Source organism: Nilaparvata lugens, chromosome 4, assembly GCF_014356525.2.
Source record: "Nilaparvata lugens isolate BPH chromosome 4, ASM1435652v1, whole genome shotgun sequence".
Lineage (NCBI taxonomy): Eukaryota > Metazoa > Arthropoda > Insecta > Hemiptera > Delphacidae > Nilaparvata > Nilaparvata lugens.
Genome location: NC_052507.1, coordinates 11,169,853 through 11,191,856, shown reverse-complemented (window position 1 = coordinate 11,191,856; position 22,004 = coordinate 11,169,853). Strand labels below are relative to the sequence as shown.

General features: G+C 34.2%; 1 protein-coding gene across 3 annotated transcripts; it reads left to right on the top strand.

Moving 5' to 3' along the window:
* Window positions 1–3,030: 3,030 nt before the first annotated feature.
* Window positions 3,031–22,004, top strand: LOC111045793 (CLIP domain-containing serine protease 2). Of its 3 annotated transcripts, none has more exons than XM_039426645.1 (8): window positions 3,031–3,471; window positions 4,077–4,149; window positions 5,680–5,859; window positions 8,804–8,924; window positions 12,215–12,393; window positions 14,100–14,207; window positions 16,468–16,641; window positions 21,763–22,004. In XM_039426645.1, the coding sequence occupies exons 1-8, from the start codon at window positions 3,451–3,453 to the stop codon at window positions 21,930–21,932; spliced, it is 1,026 nt and encodes a 341-aa protein (XP_039282579.1). In that variant the 5' UTR covers window positions 3,031–3,450; the 3' UTR covers window positions 21,933–22,004. The 3 variants fall into 3 exon arrangements, with proteins under 3 accessions (XP_039282579.1, XP_039282578.1, XP_039282580.1); XM_039426644.1 differs by having other exon boundaries at window positions 3,438–3,667; XM_039426646.1 differs by having other exon boundaries at window positions 3,444–3,776.

The following is a 22,004-nucleotide window of genomic DNA, read 5'->3' as shown; positions in this document are numbered from 1 at the left end:
GTGTGTGTGTGTTTGTGTGTATGTCTGTGAACACGATAACTCCATTCCTAATCAACCGATTGACTTCAAATTTCAAACTTAAGGTCCTTATACCATGAGGATCCGACAATAAGAAATTCAAAAAAATTGAATTCAAAATGGCGGATAATTACCAAAAAACCATGTTTTTTACGGTTTTCTTGAAAACGGCTTTAACGATTTTCTTCAAATTTATACCATGGATAGCTATTTATAAGCCCTATCAACTGACATGAGTCCCATTTCTGGGAAAATTGCAGGAGCTCCGTAATATTCTTGAGAAAAAATGGCGGATAATCACTAAAAAACCATGTTTTTCACGGTTTTCTCGAAAACGGCTCTAAAGATTTTCTTCAAATTCATACCATGGATAGCCATTTATAGCCCTATCAACTGACATGAACCTCATTTCTGGGAAAATTGCAGGAGCTCCGTAATATTCTTTGAAAAAATGGTGGATAATGGCTGAAAAACCATGTTTTTCACAATTTTCACAAAAAGACTCGACCGATTTTTTTCAAATTCATACCCTGTATAGTTATTTATCAGCTCTATCAACTGGCATGAGTCTCCTTTCTGGGAAACTAATGGGGGGTCCACCCCATCCTTGAGAAATGGACTTAGTAACCTCCTTCTCGTGCATGAGGTAGGTAGGTAGAGCAGTTCATAAAAAGAACACAGTCATAGTCGAGATATTTCATCTGTAGAACAGCTGTTTTGACGACTTTTGAAAAAAATCATCGAATTTCACAATTTACACAAAGGAAAAAGTACTCTGAAAACAATATTATATTTATACACATAGAAGTCTGATCGTAGTTTAAAATATGTTGCCGCCAATCTTCATTATGTTATTTCCCTAAATTATTCTCGTTTAAGAATGGGGCCTTCAGTTCAATGAGCAAGGAAAGTTGTGTGAGTGTACCACACCAGATTTTTTTTTGTAACTCACCTAGATTTTGTATGGAAAGCTATATGGTGGGCTTGTTTCACACGTCGATATTCAATCGTCCGATTTTACCGTCCTTATCAATTCTACCAGATTGAACGGAACTGTTTGTCAGGCTGATTGTATTCAATCTGATAGAGGTATTCAATCTGATAGAGATATTCAATCTTATTGAGGTGGCAAGAAATCGGCCGTCGAAGAGTCTATGTGTGAAACTAGCTAACAGTTCAGGAACATTCTCTTCTTCCATCTCTTCATTCACCACTATGTATTTTATAGATATGGAAAGGCTATACTCAAACTATAGCAACTCAAATAATATTTTTCCTACAGATACCCTGAAAAGTGACCATTTGTGCACTGATTGCAGGCTGCAAAGAATCACTTTTCCGCACTAGTGCGCAAAGTGAGTACTTTGCGTACTCCAGATTTGCAGCATGACAACGCAAAATAGTTAATAGGTTATATGGAGCACCAGTGCAGCAAAATCAAAATTAAGTTGGTAACAGTGAGTGGGCTGCTATAGTGAGTAGAGGTGCAACGAAGCACAACGCGCTAATTATTAAGTAGATATTATAACCAAGGACAACGACAGCACAGTGCCACCACAGCACACACCACACAGCTGCCCCCCGCCATTCAAACACTACTACATTATTCAGGCAATTTTACCCATAATTACCCACTTTTCATATTCAATGGTAACTGTAGGAAAAATTTAATGTGAAATACGTGCGCAAAGTTCGTTTGCTGCACTCAAGAAACCATTCCGCCCTCGCCTACGGCTCGGGCGTAAACGTTTCTTTCGATGCAGCAGACTGTCACTTTGCGCACTAGTTGCACAAATAACTATTAAAGCTACTAAAGACTCGTCTCTCTGCGACCACAGCATGTGAATCCCCTCATGATATGCTTACCTAAAATTTAGTTATTTAGTTATTTAGTTATTTTAGTTTCCTCTCTTGAAGCACTGCATCGACTGATTCTGTTTTGACAAATTTGCAACCGCGCTTGTTTTTATGACTCTATTCATCATTTTTATTGACTGAACTGATTCTCCATCTCTCTCCAACTGCCTCTCTGCTCCGCATATCCCTCCGAATCGGATGTTGTTGTACAATAGCTGCTCGGCGACTCGACATGCTGGTCGTCAAACGACTTAGGATAGGGTTTGAAGTGGAGTAGCGTGAACACGAACATGAATTCAATAATCAAGCTGTTGGAAATTGGAAAAATAGTAGTGTTTCCCATACAATTTTCAAGTTGAAGATCAACGAAAAAGCTTGATATGGAAAAGCCGAAGACTGAATTTTCCAATGAGTAAAATGTCTACTGGCAACTGGAGTAATTATGTGTACTATAGTGCAGTATGATACAATTGTGACGATGAATAATTCAACCAACGCAAGCACTACCACCTTGATTTACCTAAATCTTTTTGTAAATCTAGGTAGTAGTGACGCAAGTTGTGAGGTCTAAGAGCTTGTTAACATGACAGCGACTTACGCTCGGTTGTCACGCGGTTGGCAAATCGCTCGTTGGCAAATTTGCCAGTCTCGTACACATGACAGCGATTCATGAGCGATTTGCCCTCGGTTAAGTCTGAGATTACAACCGCCGCGATTCGCCGGCGACTACTAAAACCAAGCGATGCATGTGTACGGCACCATGTGTTTCCCTATACCTAGAAACCGTTCAGTTGGTCAATCGCGCGACAACCGAGCATAAATCGCTGTCATGTGAACTGGCTCTTAGGGCGACGCCACAGGAGCGTTCCTCAGGCGTATCAGACGAGTCAGCAAGGCAGGAAGCTCTCCGATTGGCTGATTATTAGCTGATTCCCGAAGGCTAACCCAATCAGCGAATCGGAGAGATTCCAGCCCTGACGACTCGTCTAAGAACGACTGAGAAAACGTTCTATGTGGCTTGGCATTTTTAAAGACTGAAGTATCCGCGACTGCAGTTGTACGATTTGAGTCACGCAAGTGTGAGTATAATCGAAATACAATAACTGAACCGATGATAAAAATTGGATAGCTTGCAGGCAAAAAGTCTCCGGATTTATCAAATCAATTCCTGTAGTTTATAGGTCTGGTCATCAGTTTTTCAGTTAATTGTAAGAGTACGTTATTAAAGTTTCTTAGTTCATCTTCCGATAGATTAAATTAGATTCATGCGACCAGACTTCAAATCGTTATTCAACACATTGATTCAAGTCGAGCAACGCTAGATAGCAAAGCTTGACAATAATAATTGATTATTGAATCATCATAGTTCATGAATGTTTAGAAATATTGATTGTATTTTGACTCGCTTGATTGGAATAATATTGATTTGTCGATTCAATCCAGTTCAATCGGCAAAAGTGAATAAGTGAAACACAATTATCACTTAAATTGCTCCGTATTAATTCTCATTTATGATTGCTCACTCTTGTATTGAAAAATGTAAAATGATTTATTTTCAATTCCAAGTCACTGTACATGGAAGCTGTGTTAGAAAGTGTGAGCTTAATTTCTTTTGTAAATCAATAGTTTTATCATAATAGTCTAATGATATTTATAGGCCTGTAACGTTATTAGTTAGTTATTCATATTTCAACTTCTGACATATTGGAATGCATCGATAACCTATTGAATTCAATATTCGTTAACAGTATTATTATCTTTCAAGATGAAATTAACAGAGCAGAAGAATCTGGTCAGGACCTAATTTACTGATCATATAGTTTATAAATTCTATTACGTATAGAACCGAGGGATGGAGAGGTAAAGAATGTTAGGTTATACTGGAAATCCCAATAATTATGGTGAGTATCCAACCAATGGATAATACAGTAATTACTTGAAAAAATACTCAAGATATTTTGGTGTAAAATATTGAGAGGAAGATTCTGTATGATTCCACTTAATAGATTTCAGTTGAAAAGCCTTGAACTATCAAGACATTTTGGGGTAAATATAGAGAAAAAAACTCTGTATAATTTCACTCAATTGATTGCAGTTCAAAAGTCTTTAAGTTAATGAATAGTTTAAACTTTCTATTGGAAAGATGAAGACAATAATTTATCAGAGACTTATGTGAGAGTGATTTTCGTTATTGTTTCCAGGTAGGAATGAAAATTTTCGCACTCATCATTGCTGCAACATCCATATATTTGGTACAAGGTACTCGTAGAATTGGTAGGTATAAGGAAAAATCACTTCTTCAATAGAAGAAGCCTAGCACAGCAATGTCAAAAAATTAGCGATTTCCTCAATCATTATAACAAATTTGATAATTTCAATTTCTCACTGCAATGACCTAGTGACTTTCATCAGCGTTTTGTAATTTCCCATTGTGAAAATATTATTATATAATATGGAATAAATTAAAAATACTCATTCATTTTTCATACAAGAAGAAAGTTAGTTAATAATTCATGTTTAACTATTTTTTATGACACTACAGTCAAGTTTCAAATTATTATTTAAGTTATTAAAAGCTAGTACTCACTTGTGGAGCGCTTTCGGATTTTCAAATCCATCTTCAACACATACTGGAAATGGATTCAATAAGTAGTTTCAATAACTTCTATTCAAAAACTTGACTGTAGCGTCGTAAAAAATAGTTCAAAAATGAAATTAATAATTGTATGAAATTTGTCATTGTAGCCTTCAAATTATTAGATTTTCGGAACTCAATTAAACATTTGATTACCAGTCATTCACTACTGTGCATTTTAAATTATATATAAGGAAATGAATAAATAGGGAGAAAAGTAGATATATTTTTTCTATCCAACCATCATTTGAAGGATAGTCTCCAGTTACAACTAAGTCATAATGAGAAGAATAGCTTTATATCATTAAATAATTTATTGTTGATATTATTTTCATTGGGGAGCTGCTCAGAATATCAAAATCTTCAGGAGTTGTGAACCCAATCCCACAACAAATAGTGAAATACGTAATAGGCTAGAAAATGAATAATTTATTCTACCTCTCTACGTATAGCCAGGGTCTGGCTTCTGATTGGCTCTCGTCTACCAATGAGAAGCAACGGGTGATCTGAACGAATCGACCAATGGGAAACGTAGGCTTGCATTTGACTCCTCCATTATGTGTCAAATGCTCTGTATCATTGCTAAGAAAGTGAAGAGACATTTTGAAGAAGAAAAAGAGAACAAGTAGAATAGGAGTAAGAAAGTGACTAATAGGGGATGAAAAAAGGATAAGGAAGATAGAATAGGAGGGAAAAGGTAGAATGGAATGGAATAATAATTGTGGATGTTCCTGGTGAAGCGAAATAAACGATAAAATGGAAGAGAAGGATAACAAATTGAGAAAATGGGAGAAGATGGAAAGGAATACTTAATTGTAATGTCTTAACTACTTATATTGAATTGTATTGGTAGCTCTCCCCTGCGCACAGGATTTTCCTTGCAGGTGATTGGTTTTTTATATTTTTGCTGAAAGTTTTTTTTGTATATTGTGTTGAAGAACCAATAAAGAATTTTTTATTTAATTTGAATACACTATGAGTACCGATATAATTTGTTACTTGAATAGGTAGATGGGTAGATGTAGGGTGAATATATGAACGGGAATAATAAATATAAGTTATTGGTAGGTAGATGTGAATGGCAAGATTTAATACGGCTATCAAGAATCTAAAAAATGAATGTTTGCACACATGACTTTGGAATTAGTACTTAAATGACGACATCACAGGTTATTTGACGACTCTGAACCCACGATGGCATCCTAATTGGCACCTGGTGAATACCATCAATTGCGGTACCCAGTATGAGAATCTCAATTATACAGATGTCCCTGAATTAACGACAGCTAGCAGAAATGCATTAAGAGGAGAGTATCCTTGGACGGTACTCATCACAATACAGATAAATGGTAAGTTAAGATCTAATTTAAATCTTATTATTTTGAGAGAGCGATTTCTATATACAGAGTGTTTCAGAAGTACTGTCGAACATTTTAGGGTATTGTTCCTAGATCAAAGGAGACTACAAATAATGTCGTATTTGGAGTGTCCAAAACTCAGCGGTTATCCTTATAGCCGCCATTTTGTTTTTTTCACTTAGGATTTTTTATCTCAAGAACGAAATATTGTGTTGATCTGAAATTTGGCATGAATATTTATGCTATAAAGACTCAGCTTTAGAAAATAAAATGAACAATTCTCGATGGAAATTTCCAAAATGGCGGCCATTTTAAATTTTTGATGGTGAATTTCACGAAAACCGTTCACTTTACAGAAAATTCACAAGAGACAAAAAGTTGGAAAATTTTATCAAAATTTCAAGAATATCTTATTTATCAAGATTGATGGAAGAATAACAGGGAAATTAACTTTCTTCGTATTGCATGCATGACTACTTTTCACTTTTTAGACATGAATATTGAATTTTCAAGATGGAGCTTTGAAACTCGGTATGGCTTCATATGGGCATACAACTGATTTCACAATGTTTTTCAGATGATCTTGTTTGTCTTGTACATGTATGATTGTACGAAAAGAATCAATTTCTCTGTTATTCTTCGACTAATCATAATGAATAAGGTATTCTAGAAATTCTGATAAAACTTGCTAACTTTTTTATTTCTTGTACATTTTCTGTAAAGTGAACGGTTTTCGTGAAATTTGCCATCAAAATCTTAAAATGGCCACCATTACGGAAATTTTCATCGAAAAATCTTCATTTTATATTTAAAGCTGAGTCTTAATAGCATGAATATTGATGAAAATTTCAGATCAATATAACATTTCGTTCTTGAGATAAAACGTCCCAAGTGAAAAAAAACAAAATGGCAGCTATAGGCTAAGGGTAACCGCTGAGTTTTGGACACTCCAAATACGACTTCCTATCATCTAGGAGCAATACCCTAATTGTCTAAATTCAATATTTTTTAAATTTGGTTCAGTGGTTTTGTATTTTGTCTTTGTTTTGTATATGTTTGGACTTTTTAACATCGAAATGAACTATAACCAGTGCTCCCCAAGGGTCTAATTGAAAACTTGACAAACTGAAAACTCGACCCACTGAAATCTTAAAGAATTTAAAATAAGCCTATAACCATCCTCGGTAGATTAAAAATCTATCTGCAAAATTCAAATTAATCAGTTCAGACGTGATGATGCGTCATTTGTGTATTTCCTATCCCGTACGTGTAGAAGCCAATTCTTTTCTCTATCATATCATATAGATTCACGATAAAAAAATCGCACCGGGTCTCAAAGCTAAAATAACTAGCTCAAGGAACTTAGGAGGAATTTAATCCCCAGTTCCCATCCACAACACTTAAGGGAATTCCAAATCACCTCCGTCAGCCTTTCGGATAAGCTAGAGACACCAATTCCACCAAGAAACACTCCAATATTATCGTCGATAATACATAATTATTTTAATGTATTTTATTTCAAGGAATAATTATACAGATGTTTTATTTCATTATTGCTTGAAATATTTAACCCTCAAGTACTGGCGCGGTTTTCTGAGACACTACTACTGGCGCGGGGGTCTGGTAGACCCCCATCAAATTTTCTCTCTAATTAATTGAAAAATTTTTTTTTATCAAACTAGGCTGGTTATCTCAATCTCTAGACTGTTTGGAATGGTTTTACCATGGATAAAAAGGATATACCAGAACTATCAATAATTTTGGTATTTATTCAAAACTGTGTAAAATTTTCAAAAAAAATGTAGTGATTTTTGGTAAAAATAAAGAAAAATTAGAAATGACAGAAAAAGTTTATTCAATGATTCTCACTTAGGAACAATGGAACTTACTAAAAAAATACTATTCCTTGAATTTTGATGGTAGTTTGCTTAATTTTTTCATCTAAAGTCACTAGAATTTCGTCTATGTAGAAATAAGCTAATTCTTGGTGCAGATCAAAATACTCATTCATAAACATATAAAATTAATATAACTTATTAGTACCTATATTCTTATATTCGTATATCAGTATATTATAAATTTTTATCGCATATTAGACTAAAATAATTGACTTACATATTTTGTTCCTCTCTACATTGTCCTATTGTGACTCATTCTGTGGGTCGATGCACTCCTCACAAACGTTTTTAGAAACTTCTTGACTCTGGCTTCATTCAACTCTTCTAAATTCATTTTTAGAACTTCATAGAGTAATAAAAAATATGAAATAGGTATTACTTCAAATTCCAATGTTAATTAATTGTGAATAAAAAACATAGCAAAAAAGAAACACATTCACTGGCGCGGGGGTCTGGTGACACCCCAGTCACTTTTATCACTCACAGAAACGCAGTGCAATGTTTACAAACAGGCGAAAACTGGTTTAGAGGGTGACTAATGAACCAACTTAAAGGTATTAAGGAGCTGAGCAGTGCAACCAACACAGGCCAGTCACCATCACAAAATTTACCTCTCTGGGGGTCTGTGAGCACCCCGCGCCAGTACTTAAGGGTTAAGCAAATATAAAATCAAGTGAGCTGAGAAAGTGATCAACAATTTTGAGATTGTATGCATTTTTCCCTGGAGACAGGAATACTATAGCTGCGTTTACACCAAAGTTATTAACATAATGTTAATACCTTAATCTTTATAGATTCTATTATATTGAACATAACTTATCATACACTTGATGGTTGATGTTTTTGTTACGTTCCGCTAATCCGTTTAATATGTTCATTTAATCCACATATTATGTTTGTGTCATTGAATAAAAATGCAAAATTAAATTGGGATGTTCAACACCCCAGTGTGTCTACTGTGTAAGCATAAAGTAAGTGTGTCTCTGTAGGGTTGAATTTGATAATTGAATTTGGTCTAATTTGACTTACTTGAACAGCCACAGCAGAAAAGAGTGATGAGTTCAAAGATTGCATGGGTACAATTATCACAAAACGATACGTGCTGACCGCATCGAGCTGCTTCACCATTTTCGGCACTGATCCTGTAATACCTTCATCGTGAGTTCTCATTCATTTCAATGAAAGCATCTTGTTATTAATGAATTACTTCTCCATTTCGAATAGGTACGATTCAAGTCTATGGAAGTTTGTCTTGCTGATGATAATGTATATACACGGTTTGAGTGTGTGATGTTGATGACAAATTAATAATTGATGAGAAATTTTTATTAGAAAAAAACATGTTACAAACACTTTGAATGTAAATCATACAATAATGTATATATAATAGTACTCCTCACCTAGAATTGAACCTTGAGTCTGCGTGTGTGGAGGGTCGTGTACAATGTAACTTGCACAACACTTGAAAAATGTGTATAAATCATAATATTACTTATAATAACCATCACAATTTGATGATAATGATCACTAATTATTCCATAATTTTCCTGCCTTGTGCAGATATAATCTTGTACAAGATTATTAAATTTATGTTTCATATGTTTATATGTTTACTAGCCGTCAGGCTCGCTTCGCTCGCCATATCCGTCTAGCCAGGGGCTCCGCCCCCTGGACCCCCGACTGGATCGTCCAAGAATGAGATCAGCAGGCTCGCTTCGCTCGCCTGCACTTTTTATTTGAGCATTTTTATCATATGTTAGAACAATCCAGTCGGGGGTCCAGACTAAACGTCTGGCTAAACGGATATGGCGAGCGAAGCGAGCCTGACGGCTAGTTATATAATATTCCCAGGATTGAAGTAGCAGTGCCCAATCAATTTTTCCGCGATAAATGCATTCAAATCTTCAACTTGGTGCCAACCTAACAAAGTCAACTCAACTTAATGCCAACCTGACAAAATTATTAATTTAGTTGCAAGTTAACAACTGTTTCGAAGAGGTACTCTATCTAGATTATAGTTCCATATTAACATATGATATGGAAATTTCAATTGTAATTAAGAGATTGTGAGAAGAAGAATATACATGCTAAAATACGAACTTTAAACCATTAAAACAAACCCTTAGAGTTGAAATATTGCCAAAAGATTTCTTAGTGCGCCTCTAAAGGGCCAACTGAACATACCTACCAAATTTGAACGTTTTTGGTCCGGTAGATTTTTAATTATGCGAGTGAGTGAGTGAGTGAGTGAGTGAGTGAGTCAGTCAGTCAGTCAGTCAGTGAGTGAGTGCCATTTCGCTTTTATATATATAGATGTGTCATGTGTGTAATGTTTGTACTATGCCTTGAGTTAGAGAATAACCAGCTCTCTCTATAACTTGTCAATGTCTACTATATCTATAGCTAGTTCTCTATGGTCAATAAAAACTGTTATTAAGCTCATTTAGTTTCATGGAGAGAATAGTATTATCCTGCTATAACTTGCGCTGACGCTAAATACTAATGTCTACTATAACTATGGTTAGTTCTCTATGGTTTATAAAAACTGTTTTATAGCTCATTTAGTTTCATGGAGAGAATAGTATTATCCTACTATAACTTGAACTGACGCTCAATAGGCTACTAGATAAACACGTAGGCCTACTCACACTCAAATAACCCGACCTTTCAATGTCAATCAATAAATAAATGGATGAGAGAATTGTTTTTCACTTTTTCTGTTGTAATAATAATAATATCGTGTGACCTGGCTGGCTCAGGTCTGGTGTCAGAGTTTTCAGGTCGCAACTGATCAATTTCAGGGCCTCTGAAATTTTTTCTGTTGTGAGACATTATCAAGTTCATTATCATTTTTATCATTATCGAGTGAACATGAAGCTTGAACAATGAGCAGCATAATACAGTATATATAGTACCGTAGAAGCAGCCCTACGATTGGTCATTAGCTATTGACCAATGAATGTTGAGCTCTACTGTCATTGGCCAAAACTAGGCACGCCCAAGTATTATTAAAAAGATTATTATTATTTTTTTTTTATTGTTGTGTTACAGTTCTCATGATCATATTTGGAATACTTGGGCATGCTTAGTCTCGGCCAATGGAAGTAGAGCTCAACCTTTATTGGTCAACAACCAATGGCCAATCGTAGGGTTTCGCCCATTTTGCTGCTCAATGTTTGATCTCTTAGTTCACTTGAGATTGATAAAAGCAGAACTGGTATCTCGAATTGTTTTTATAGATCAGTGGATTTGACAAATAATATCAAATCGTTATATTGGACTTATGATTGGTACTCGTTATATTGGTATGATTCAAATCGATTTGAAAAAGACGTAACCATTTTCTAACACATTACAGTCATGTTTCGATAATATTATCATAGAGTAAATCTGATAGCTTTAGGCTAGCTTCACACGCTTTCGGTTTCATTCGGTTCGGTTCGTTTTCGGTTCGGTTCGGCTCGTTACAGAAAACGAATGAGGCTTTCATACATGTCAGGTTCTAATTCGTACGGTTCTAATTAGGTATTTTCTTCTCAAACACAGCTGTGTTTGTATTTTCACAGTTCATGCTGGTATATTTTAATATAACAGTAGGTGTCAAATTGTAAGATGTTATTTCTTGAACGACAAAATTTTAAAGTTGATTAAAAATTGTGAATTATTTTAATAGTTTTATTTTGATTATGTCAATTTTGGAAGTTCAGAGAGATTTTTTTTTTTAATTGAAAATCTGTTCCTTGTTTTGACACATGGTATAAAAAACTTCATCTCCTCCCTCCATTGATGAAATCATGTAATATTCGTGGAAAAATAAAATAAAATAAAAATTCTCGCTAAGTTTTAATTTATATCTTTCATATTTTTATAGCAAACTATTCATTGAGAAAAAATGTTTCTGTGAACTAACAGGAATGAATTGACCATATGATTTTGACTTGGAAAATTTTGTAACAGATAATCACGATATTAGGTTAAAATAAAAACAAAAAAGGCAAGCGTGTGTAAAAGACTTTGTTTTTTCCTGTTTCCCTAGCAACGAATTCGAATATAATGAAACCTATTCGTGTCGAGGAGGCGTTCGGTGCTATGCGGTTGCTATTCGGTACCGAATTCAAACCGAATCATCGTTTCACACTTATCGGAGTTTGCCGAAAACGAACCGAAAACGAAACGAACCGAACCGAACCGAAAGTGTGTGAAAGAAGCCGCTCGCTAGCAACGAATTGAAACCTGATGGAATTTATTAGAGTCAAGTAGCGTTCGGTTCTATGCGTTTTCTATTCGGTACCGAATTCAAACCGAATTACCGTTTCACACTTATCGGAGTTTGCCGAAAACGAAACGAACCGAATGAGTGTGAAACTAGCCTAATACGTTTTGACTAATATCTTGTACCAGTCTCTGATAATTATGAAGTTATAAATTCATGTTTGATCCCATTATAGTGTGAGGATAAGGGCTGGACAAGTAACAATGGATACTCACTGTGATATCTACACCAGATGTTATCCAGATGGACAGTATTATTACGCTGAATCAGTGAAATTCAACTTTGCCAATAAACCAGCTCAGGAGGGCAAGAATATCGCACTCATTAAAATATCAAGAGACATAATTTTCGATGGTGAGTATTGAACAGAGTGCACTGTTAGAAAGAAAAACTCTGAATCATCAGGTTATTTTAAGGCTATTCAGGTTATTTTAGGGTTATTCAGGTTATTTCAAGGCTTCTGGTTATAGGAAGTTTTCATGAACATGCTTTCAAGGTTTCATGAAAAATTTTTAGATTTCTCCTCAGTTGTTAACAATGATTACATCTCAAAAATGCAAAGTCAAAAAGGTGTCAGAAATCAGGGTTAATAGTCGTTGTATTCTTACAAGGACTAGGGTCGTCTTCCTACAAGGGTTAATAGTTGAAGGGTTGTCTTCCTACAAGGGTTGATTGTTTTAAAAGTTTTCATAACTTCCTGAAATTGGTATTGAGAAGTCAATTCAAGGATGCATATTATCTATCAAATCAGTGTGCTTGAATTACTTGAGAACCATAAAAATATTCGAAGACTCTTGTGATCAAGGTGCATGATTCCTTTCTCCTCAGGCTACGAGGAAATTTCGTATCAATGAGTCAATGAAGCTATAAGTCGAATTAAACTTTTAAATCAAGCATTTATATGAAACTGAACCAATGATAAATAGTGTTTGTAACGGTTGAATTTATCAATTTTGAAATATTTAAGACAGTTCCTTCACTTGTGTGGTAACTTATATCCTATTATATTAAGCGAGCAATTTCTGTAAATCTGTTTATATATTTTTTTCTATATCTTGTTATATGGTTATTTATCTTCAACAGATCTCGAAAACGGCTCTAACGATTTTCACGAAATTTGGAATATAGTAGGTTTATGATATCAAAATTCGATTGCACTAGGTCTCATCCCTGGGAAAACTCGCTGAAGGACATGGAAAGGATAATTCATCCTTGAAAAAAAAGATGTTGATTTCGTCATCTGTCGATAACAGAAGATGCGTGTGCCTGTGTGAGAGATCAATTAGCTTACCGTATCTCGCGAGAAATCTAGAAATTTCAGTTGACTCCATCAAAATAGTCTGATTTGTTGACATGAGATATTATATATCATAATAATCGAAGTTGATCATTATTTTACAGCTTTAAGTGATTAGTGATTGTTATTTTGTTATTCAATTTGGTATGTAAACAATCTAAATTAGAACTTTTATGTTTTCAAATATTTGGACTGGAAATTTGACCTGAATTCAAGTGTATGGGACATAACCTACTTTTTGGAATATTTATAGTGTATAAATCAAAATTCGGGAAAGAAACAGTTTTGGGCTGTGCCTGTTAGTCCTTCCCCAATCATTTTTAAGAATTGAGTGTCCAGATATCAGAGATAATATAAAAATAAAGATAAAATATAAACTTATACTCTGTACAGAATTACTTCAGACTTGGGATGGACATGCGCAGCAGAGAAAGCATACAGCGGGAGGGATACAGAGGTGCGATGTTGCCGTATTGAAGCGGCCAGCGATCTACTACTTCTAGTGACTGTTCATGTGCTCATGCTACACATGCGAAGTTTCCTGTCTGAAAGCGGTCAGGCGACTGACAAATTGGCAACTGCGCTTCCACCTATTACTCTATTAATCACTGTAATTGGCTGATCACCCTCCATTTCTCTGCGCTGTATATTCCTCATAGTCTGAAGTAAATTTGCATGGACTATAATACGTGCTATAAAGACTTATTGCATATGGAAGGACTATCATTAATTATTATTTTTTATCTGGTTTCTATTGTATAAGATTTTGTGGCACCAGTTTGCTTGGAGCATAATACTCTTCTGGAGCAAGACTATTATGGTGAAGACGCAATCAGGGTATCTGGATGGGGCATCAACGCACCAGTCAGGAGTATGTACAATGATTTATTGGTTCTTTTTATTACTTATTTTGTATATATACTTTTCTTATCAATACATTCTTGGATTGGACACATAATTAGCCACGACGCATCCACGTGAAGTATTCTGGAAGGTACAGTTGATGGACAAAGGGGTCGTGGGAGGCCCCGGCTACAGTTTCTGAGACAAATGACAAAAAACCGGGGAGCTATGAGCTATGTACAATGAAAGAGAGTAGCAATGGACAGATTTTGATGGAAGGCTGCCAACTAAACAAACGATTGAGCTGAAAGAAGATACCATTCTATTAACTGATATCACTATCAATAGTACAAATTTAAGCATTTTTCCTTATCAGTTATAATTTTTCATACAAACCACACTATTATTCTAGGTGTTGTCCAATGGTTCTGCTTCTTTAATCGAACATATTTATCAACACGCACTCCGATGTCCAATGCCTTACCAATCTCAAACACATTATCTATATTGTTCTAGTTTAGGGTTTCAGGTACACCAAGTATCTCAAGAGTATATTATTAGGAGAATAGTGTTCACTGTCCTCTAACCTGATGTGGAGCTCATCAATTTCACTCTTCAGACCCTTCTAAACATTCCACGCAGTTAATCATTTCAACAGAACATCTTTATCTACAGATTGGAAGAGACATGAAATGTTGTCAAAAATCCACTTTATTCTAATGAAAATTCTTCTTCACAGAATCATGATTTCGTGTGTGAAATAATAAAAGCATGGAAGAATGCTCCTGTAAAATAAGAATTTTCATTGAAATGAAGTGGACTTTTGACAAAATTTCAAGTATCTTCAATTATGGAAAAGTTCCACAACATCAATATCCACTCTACAAACTTATCTACAGATAACTTAGACTTTATTCCGAAAAACGTGTCATTTTTCCCGCAAAATGAGACATTTTTCAGCGGAATTGAAACTTGACCTCTTCCATGGAGTGGAGCCTTCTCAGAAGGCTGAAATAAAATTAATATCATCAATCACCTTGTGGGAGTATCAACTTATTGACCGAGCGAAGTGAGGTCTAAGATTCAAGACGATAGTTTGGCATTTCTCTTGTTTAAATGTTTAAATGTTCAAATGTTTAAATGTTTAAATGTTTAATGTTTAAATGTTTAAATGTTTAAATGTTTAATGTTTAAATGTTTAAATGTTTAAATGTTTAAATGTTTAAATGTTTAAATGTTTAAATGTTTAAATGTTTAAATGTTTAAATGTTTAAATGTTAAATGTTTAAATGTTTAAATGTTTAAATGTTTAAATGTTTAAATGTTTAAATGTTTAAATGTTTAAATGTTTAAATGTTTAAATGTTTAAATGTTTAAATGTTTAAATGTTTAAATGTTTAATGTTTAAATGTTTAAATGTTTAAATGTTTAAATGTTTAAATGTTTAATGTTTAAATGTTTAAATGTTTAAATGTTTAAATGTTTAAATGTTTAAATGTGTAAATGTTTAGATGTTTAAATGTTTAAATGTTTAAATGTTTAAATGTTTAAATGTTTAAATGTTAAATGTTGAAGGCCATGACGCATGCAATTCAATATCTCAATGTAACTTGGTAAAAAATTAACAGCTGTGTAGACTATAAATTGCATGCCTCATTGAATGCAATTTTTATGCACTATTGAATAGGATGCAAAGAACTTATAACAGCTTGTCTGGGCGCCTATAGTGTGGTCCACGTTATAATGGCAGTGGATAAAGATAGAAGAATAGCGATGACGATTCTCTGCATCAATTAATTATATTTCTACACTGCCAAAATCATAATTGACATCGTTGTGGACCTAGAAAAAGATAGTACAACCGGCTTTGTCGGATGATAGACAAGGATAGCAAAACCAAGGTTGATCAAATACTGTCATTATAACGTGGACCTCACTATAGATGTCTTCTGGTTTTCTCGCGCGAAATTCCGGAAAGCGTTATAATATGATAATATTATCTTGTGTAAGCATGATCTGATCAAATAAATAGTTAGTGTATCAGTGTGGATGTGCTTATGGTTTGGGACGTCGTTATAACTGCGCGAGGTCTACTGTTCACAAAACTACTAGTAACTTACAATCAGAGAAAAGCTGTACATTAAACCCTTGGAGCTTGTTTATTCTATGCTTACAACTAATATTATTATAGTATTAACACATAGAAACTGTATTTTGTGATTAAACTAAACAACGTAAATTACATTCTATGCTATCTGGAATCAAAGAAAAAAAATTGAAATTTACAGATAACAGTTGGTACAGCAAACTGTTAACATCCCAAGTGAAGGTTCTCACAGAAAAGCAGAACGATGTTGTCTACAATATCTTGCCAAGTACGTTCAGAAGTGTGGAGAATTACGCGACTTATTTCTGTGTGGGGAGCCCGTCCAATGAAACCCAGCTTGATGTCGACGCAGGAGGTAGGCATAATACAGATGGATTCCCATTTCCCACATAGCATTGACAGTGAAAGTTGCCGGAACACTGGAAATATAATTCCAGTGGGAATATAATCCCGGTGGGAATATAATATTCCAGTGGAAATATAATTCCAGTGGAAATATAATTCCAGTGGAAATATAATTCCAGTGGAAATATAATTCCAGTGGAGATATAATTCCAGTGGAAATATAATATTCCAGTGGAGATATAATTCCAGTGGAGATATAATATTCCAGTCGAGATATAATTCCAGTGGATATATAATTCCAGTGGAAATATAATTCCAGTGGAAATATAATATTCCAGTGGAGATATAATCCCAGTGGAAATATAATTTCCATGAGTCTCGATTGGACTGTTTTCATTCAGCACACCGAATGAGTATGAAATAGAATTTGAAATGAAATGGAATTGAAGGAGAATAAATAAACAAAAAAACACTAAGATAGCATTTTGCAATAGCATGCTCATATTATAAATTTATTTGGACCTGAAGGATCAATCTATTCGAAAGTTATTGTAGAACATACAAACAGACGTACAACGACTTTGGCCTTCAGTAAGTCAAAAGTGAGAAGTCGCTAACGCTCTTTCAATTACGGGTAATATTCAATACAAAAAAGATACCTGCTTATTAGGCGTTGAAACCTGTGCGCAGGTATGTTTAGAAAGCTTAAACGAGAACACAAAGGAAAACCACAAATGGATGGTCTGAATGGACCCATTAAAACTTATGGGAATAATATTCCCACTTTACCGGTTACTTTTACTGTCACTTATAATGTGGGAGTCCAGTTCTATTCAATATTCCCACTTTACCGGTTACTTTTACTGTCACTTATAATGTGGGAGTCCAGTTCTATTCAACAGTGTTTGAAATAATGCATGAGAATCTTTTTTCCTATTAATCCTCTTCAATATTTTTAATCTTTACAATCTTGATAATCGTGATATCCTAAAGCCTTGATAGCCTCGATAATCTTGAAAATCTCAATAATCGTGATAGCCTAAAACCTTGATAATCCTATACTATTGAACGAGCAACTTCTGTTGATGTTTAGATGTTTGTATGTTTGTATTTCACCGGATCTCGAAAACGGCTCTAACAATTCGCACGAAATTCAGAACATAGAAGGTTACAAAGATTCGATTGCACTAGGTCTCATCCCTGGGAAAACTCGCTGGAGGACATTAAAAGGATAATTATTATCCATCCTTGGTGAAATAGCTGATAATAATAATTATTTTGTCGTCTGTTGGTGATGGAAGTGAATGAGCGAGTTCATGTGTATGGGACTGTGTCAAAATTATGACTCAGCTGTTGAACTTTTGTGATCATTCAATCAGGTACTTGGTGCTGGTTACAAAAAGGCGGTTTGTTTTCAATCCTGATTAATTCCAGTAGATCCATCTTTTTGAAATGGTCTTCTCTAATTTGGTTTACGTGAACTTTGACCTAGTAAATTGGCTCAAAACAGGGAAAGGGAAATAGCTACAAATGCTAGAGATAGAGTAGCACAAGATGGTAGGGTTTTTAGTATTTATCATCAAAATATTCAGTATCTTCGCAACAAAATTGACAGATTAGAAGTATTTCTTAAACAGGAGGATCCTGACATTGTTATTTTCACAGAGCATGGCTTAAAAATAAAGGAAATAAATCAAGTTAGGATTCCAGGCTATTCACTGAGATCAGAATTTTGTAGAATAGCTCATAGAAGTGGTGGTGTATGTATATTCACTAGCAATGCTAAACATACCCAAACTTATGAACTGGATTTTGTTAAGAGATTTTCTGTTGAGATGGATTTAGAGGTGACGGGACTAAGGTTAAAAATTGATGATCGATTTGAGGTAGCAGTGTTAGGTATCTATAGGTCACCAAATGGAGACTGGCAAAAATTTTGTGAGCTGCTCCACACACTTTTGGAAATTACAACCGCTCGTTTTACAAATGTTATAGTAGTAGGAGATTTCAATACCGATTTTGCCAGGCAGGATAAAATGACAGAGGATATTAGAGATATTATTAATATGAATAATTTAGAAATTAAGGTCCACGAATATACAAGAGTAACTCGAACTTCACAGACAATTATTGATAATATCCTCACAAATATAGAAGGTTGTAATGTCAGGTTAGGTAGCTCAGATCTATCAGATCATAACTATCAAATTTTAGATGTTAAGTTGCAGGGCCAGAATCCAAGCAGAAAAAAAACTTTTGTGAAAGAAATTCAGCAATATGAGCTAGGAAATATAAATTGTTTGAAGCAGGAACTGCTTCAAGAAAATTGGAGTAGTGTTTATAACAGTTGTAACCTAAATTACAAATATAAGCAATTCATTGATACTCTAAGATTTCACATTAGTGTATGCTGTCCAATAAAAAAAGTCAAAGTAAAAAGTAAATTGGACAAAGTAGATGAATGGATAACTGAAGATATTCTTACTCAAAGAAATATTGTTAGGGAAGCCTATGAGGAATTTAAATTAGTGAGGGATGTTCCGAGTGAAGTCAAATACAAATGTCTAAAGAAAAACTATGCAAAAGAAGTGAGGAAAGCTAAGTGTAAGAAAACAGCTGAAATATTAACAACTAGTACCAATTTTAACTCTGCTGTTTGGGAGGTAATTAATAGAAATAGGAGAGCAGCTCAAAAAGATACAGTTACTAATGTCCCTAGGATAATCGATGAACATGGAAATTATATGGATGATAGTATAGACATTTGTAACTTTTTCAATAAGTATTATCAACAGGTTGCATATAATCTCCAAAAGTCACTGAACACTAATACTTGTAATACAACTACATTAAATGCTGAGCCAATTGAAAAGGTATTTAAATTTCATCCATTATCAAGAGATGAGTTGTCAAGAATAATAAAAAATTTGAATAACAAAAAAACAGTAGGATTGGATGGGGTCTCAAGCAAAATTTTAAAAGAATGTGAAAATGAATTACTGGACCCTTTATTGCATCTCCTTAATACTTCACTAGAGCAGGGTATTTTCCCTGATGATCTGAAACAAGGAAAAATTTTGCCAATTTTCAAGAGCGGTGATTCTGAAAGAGTTGAAAATTATAGACCCATTAGTATTCTAAATGTAATAAGTAAAATTTTTGAAAGAGTAGTTTTAAATAGGCTATTGATGCACCTGGAAGAAATTAATTTCATATGTGATGAACAGCATGGGTTCCAGAAAGGGAAATCTACTAAGACTGCAATAGTATCCCTTGTTGAAAGACTAATAGATATAATAGATTCAGGTGAGAAGGCAGCCGCAATATTTCTTGATTTATCCAAAGCTTTTGATTGTGTGAACCATAGAATATTATTGGAAATACTAAAAACTGTAGGTGTGAATGGTATAGAACTAAAATGGTTTGAATCATATCTCATAGGTAGAAACCAGTGTGTTGAGCTTACCAAGGTGGATGGGAATGAAATAGTAAAAATTAAATCTCAAAAACTGGAGGTCCAGGCTGGAGTACCTCAAGGCTCAATTCTGGGTCCCTTACTGTTTCTGTTGTATGTGAACCAATTACCAAAAGAGTTAAAAGATCACAGAGCTCTGTTGTTTGCTGATGACACATCGCTTATCTTTAACAATTATTTATTAGATAGTCTAGAAATAAATGCTTTTACTGGAGTACAGTCAATTGTCCAATTCTTGAAGCAAAGGCAATTGACAATAAATAGTAAGAAATGTCAATTCCTACAATTCAAAAGTAAATATAATTCAGTAGAGGATAGAGAAATAAATGTGTTTGTAGAGGAAAATGAATTAGACCAAGAAGAGAAAGTAGCATTCTTGGGAATTTTATTGGACAGGAAATTAACATGGCATCCTTACATTGAGAGGATATGTAATAAGATATCATCTGGGGTATTTGTCCTGCGGCAGCTTGCTAGGCTGAATGATAAAAAACTACTGTTAACTGCTTACCATGGACTTATACTATCTCATATTAGGTATGCTATTTTAGTATGGGGTAATTCATCTCAACAAAATATGGACAGGGTGTTTAAGATTCAAAAGAAGGCACTCAGATGTATAGAGAAAGTGAATAGGTTAGACTCTTGTAGGCCTTTATTTAAAAAGCTTGGTCTATTAACTGTGCCATCTTTGTATGTATATGAAGTTGTAATGCATGTGAAAACGAGTGGTGTGATCCAGAATTCAGATGTTCATGAGTATTATACGCGAAACAGAGCAGATTATCATATAATGGGTCACAATAGTAGGTTATTTGAACAAAAACCAGATTATATTGGTAGGAAATTTTATAACAAGCTACCTCAAATCTTGAGAAGTAATGATGATTTGAAGATTTTCAAAAAACAAATTAAAAAATATTTAGTTGATAGAGCTTTTTATAGTGTACAAGAATTCCTTTCAAACCTAAACTAGGTTGAACTACTTAGTGTTAGAATTATTATGTAATAACATGACTTGTCTTATACTCCATGACTGGAGTCTTTAGGACGTAATCTTAAAAAAAAAAAAAAAAAAAAAAAAAAAGATAATCAGGATTAAAATTTAACTGGCTTTTGTGCAACTGGGCCTTTGTGAGGGAAATTTTTGCATTCCTCTGGTAAATAATCTCAATTCACTGTTATTAGATAGAGCATTTCTGTATGAATGTTATTATAATTTCTTTTTTCGTAATACATTTTTCAGGCTTTTGTACTCCATAGCGAAGCTCGGTCCCCGATATCTAGGATAATCTTGATAAGCTCAATAATCTTGATAATCTTGATAAGCTCAATAATCTTGATAATCTTGATAAGCTCAATAATCTTGATAATCTTGATAAGCTCAATAATCTTGATAATCTTGATAATCTCGATAATCCTGATGATCTTGTTAAACTTCATATTCTTAATCTTGGTAATCTTGATAATCTCTATTATCTCTATAAACTTGATAATTTCTGTAATCTTGAAATTTTTCATTATCCTGATAACCTTTATAATCTTGTTAATCTTAATCTTGATAGCCTTTATAATTCTGATAATCTTAATCTTGATTATCTTGATAACCTTGAAAATCTTCTATCGTTGAGTAATGTTGATTGTTGAATAACACAGGTCCTCTAGTGGTGAAAAGACTGATTGCAAAGGATGGTTTTGCGCGGTTCTACCTTTTTGGGATTCTCTCATTCAAGGCCAGCATTTTCTTACCTCCCTATGGATCGGTTAATGTCTACACCAAGGTCAGAAGCTATTTCGAATGGATACTGACTAATATTGATGCTTGAGTGTTCAGTCAGCTTCTTATATTGGAAAAGTTGTCAACTATTGAAATAAAATAGGCTATACTTTGAAAATTA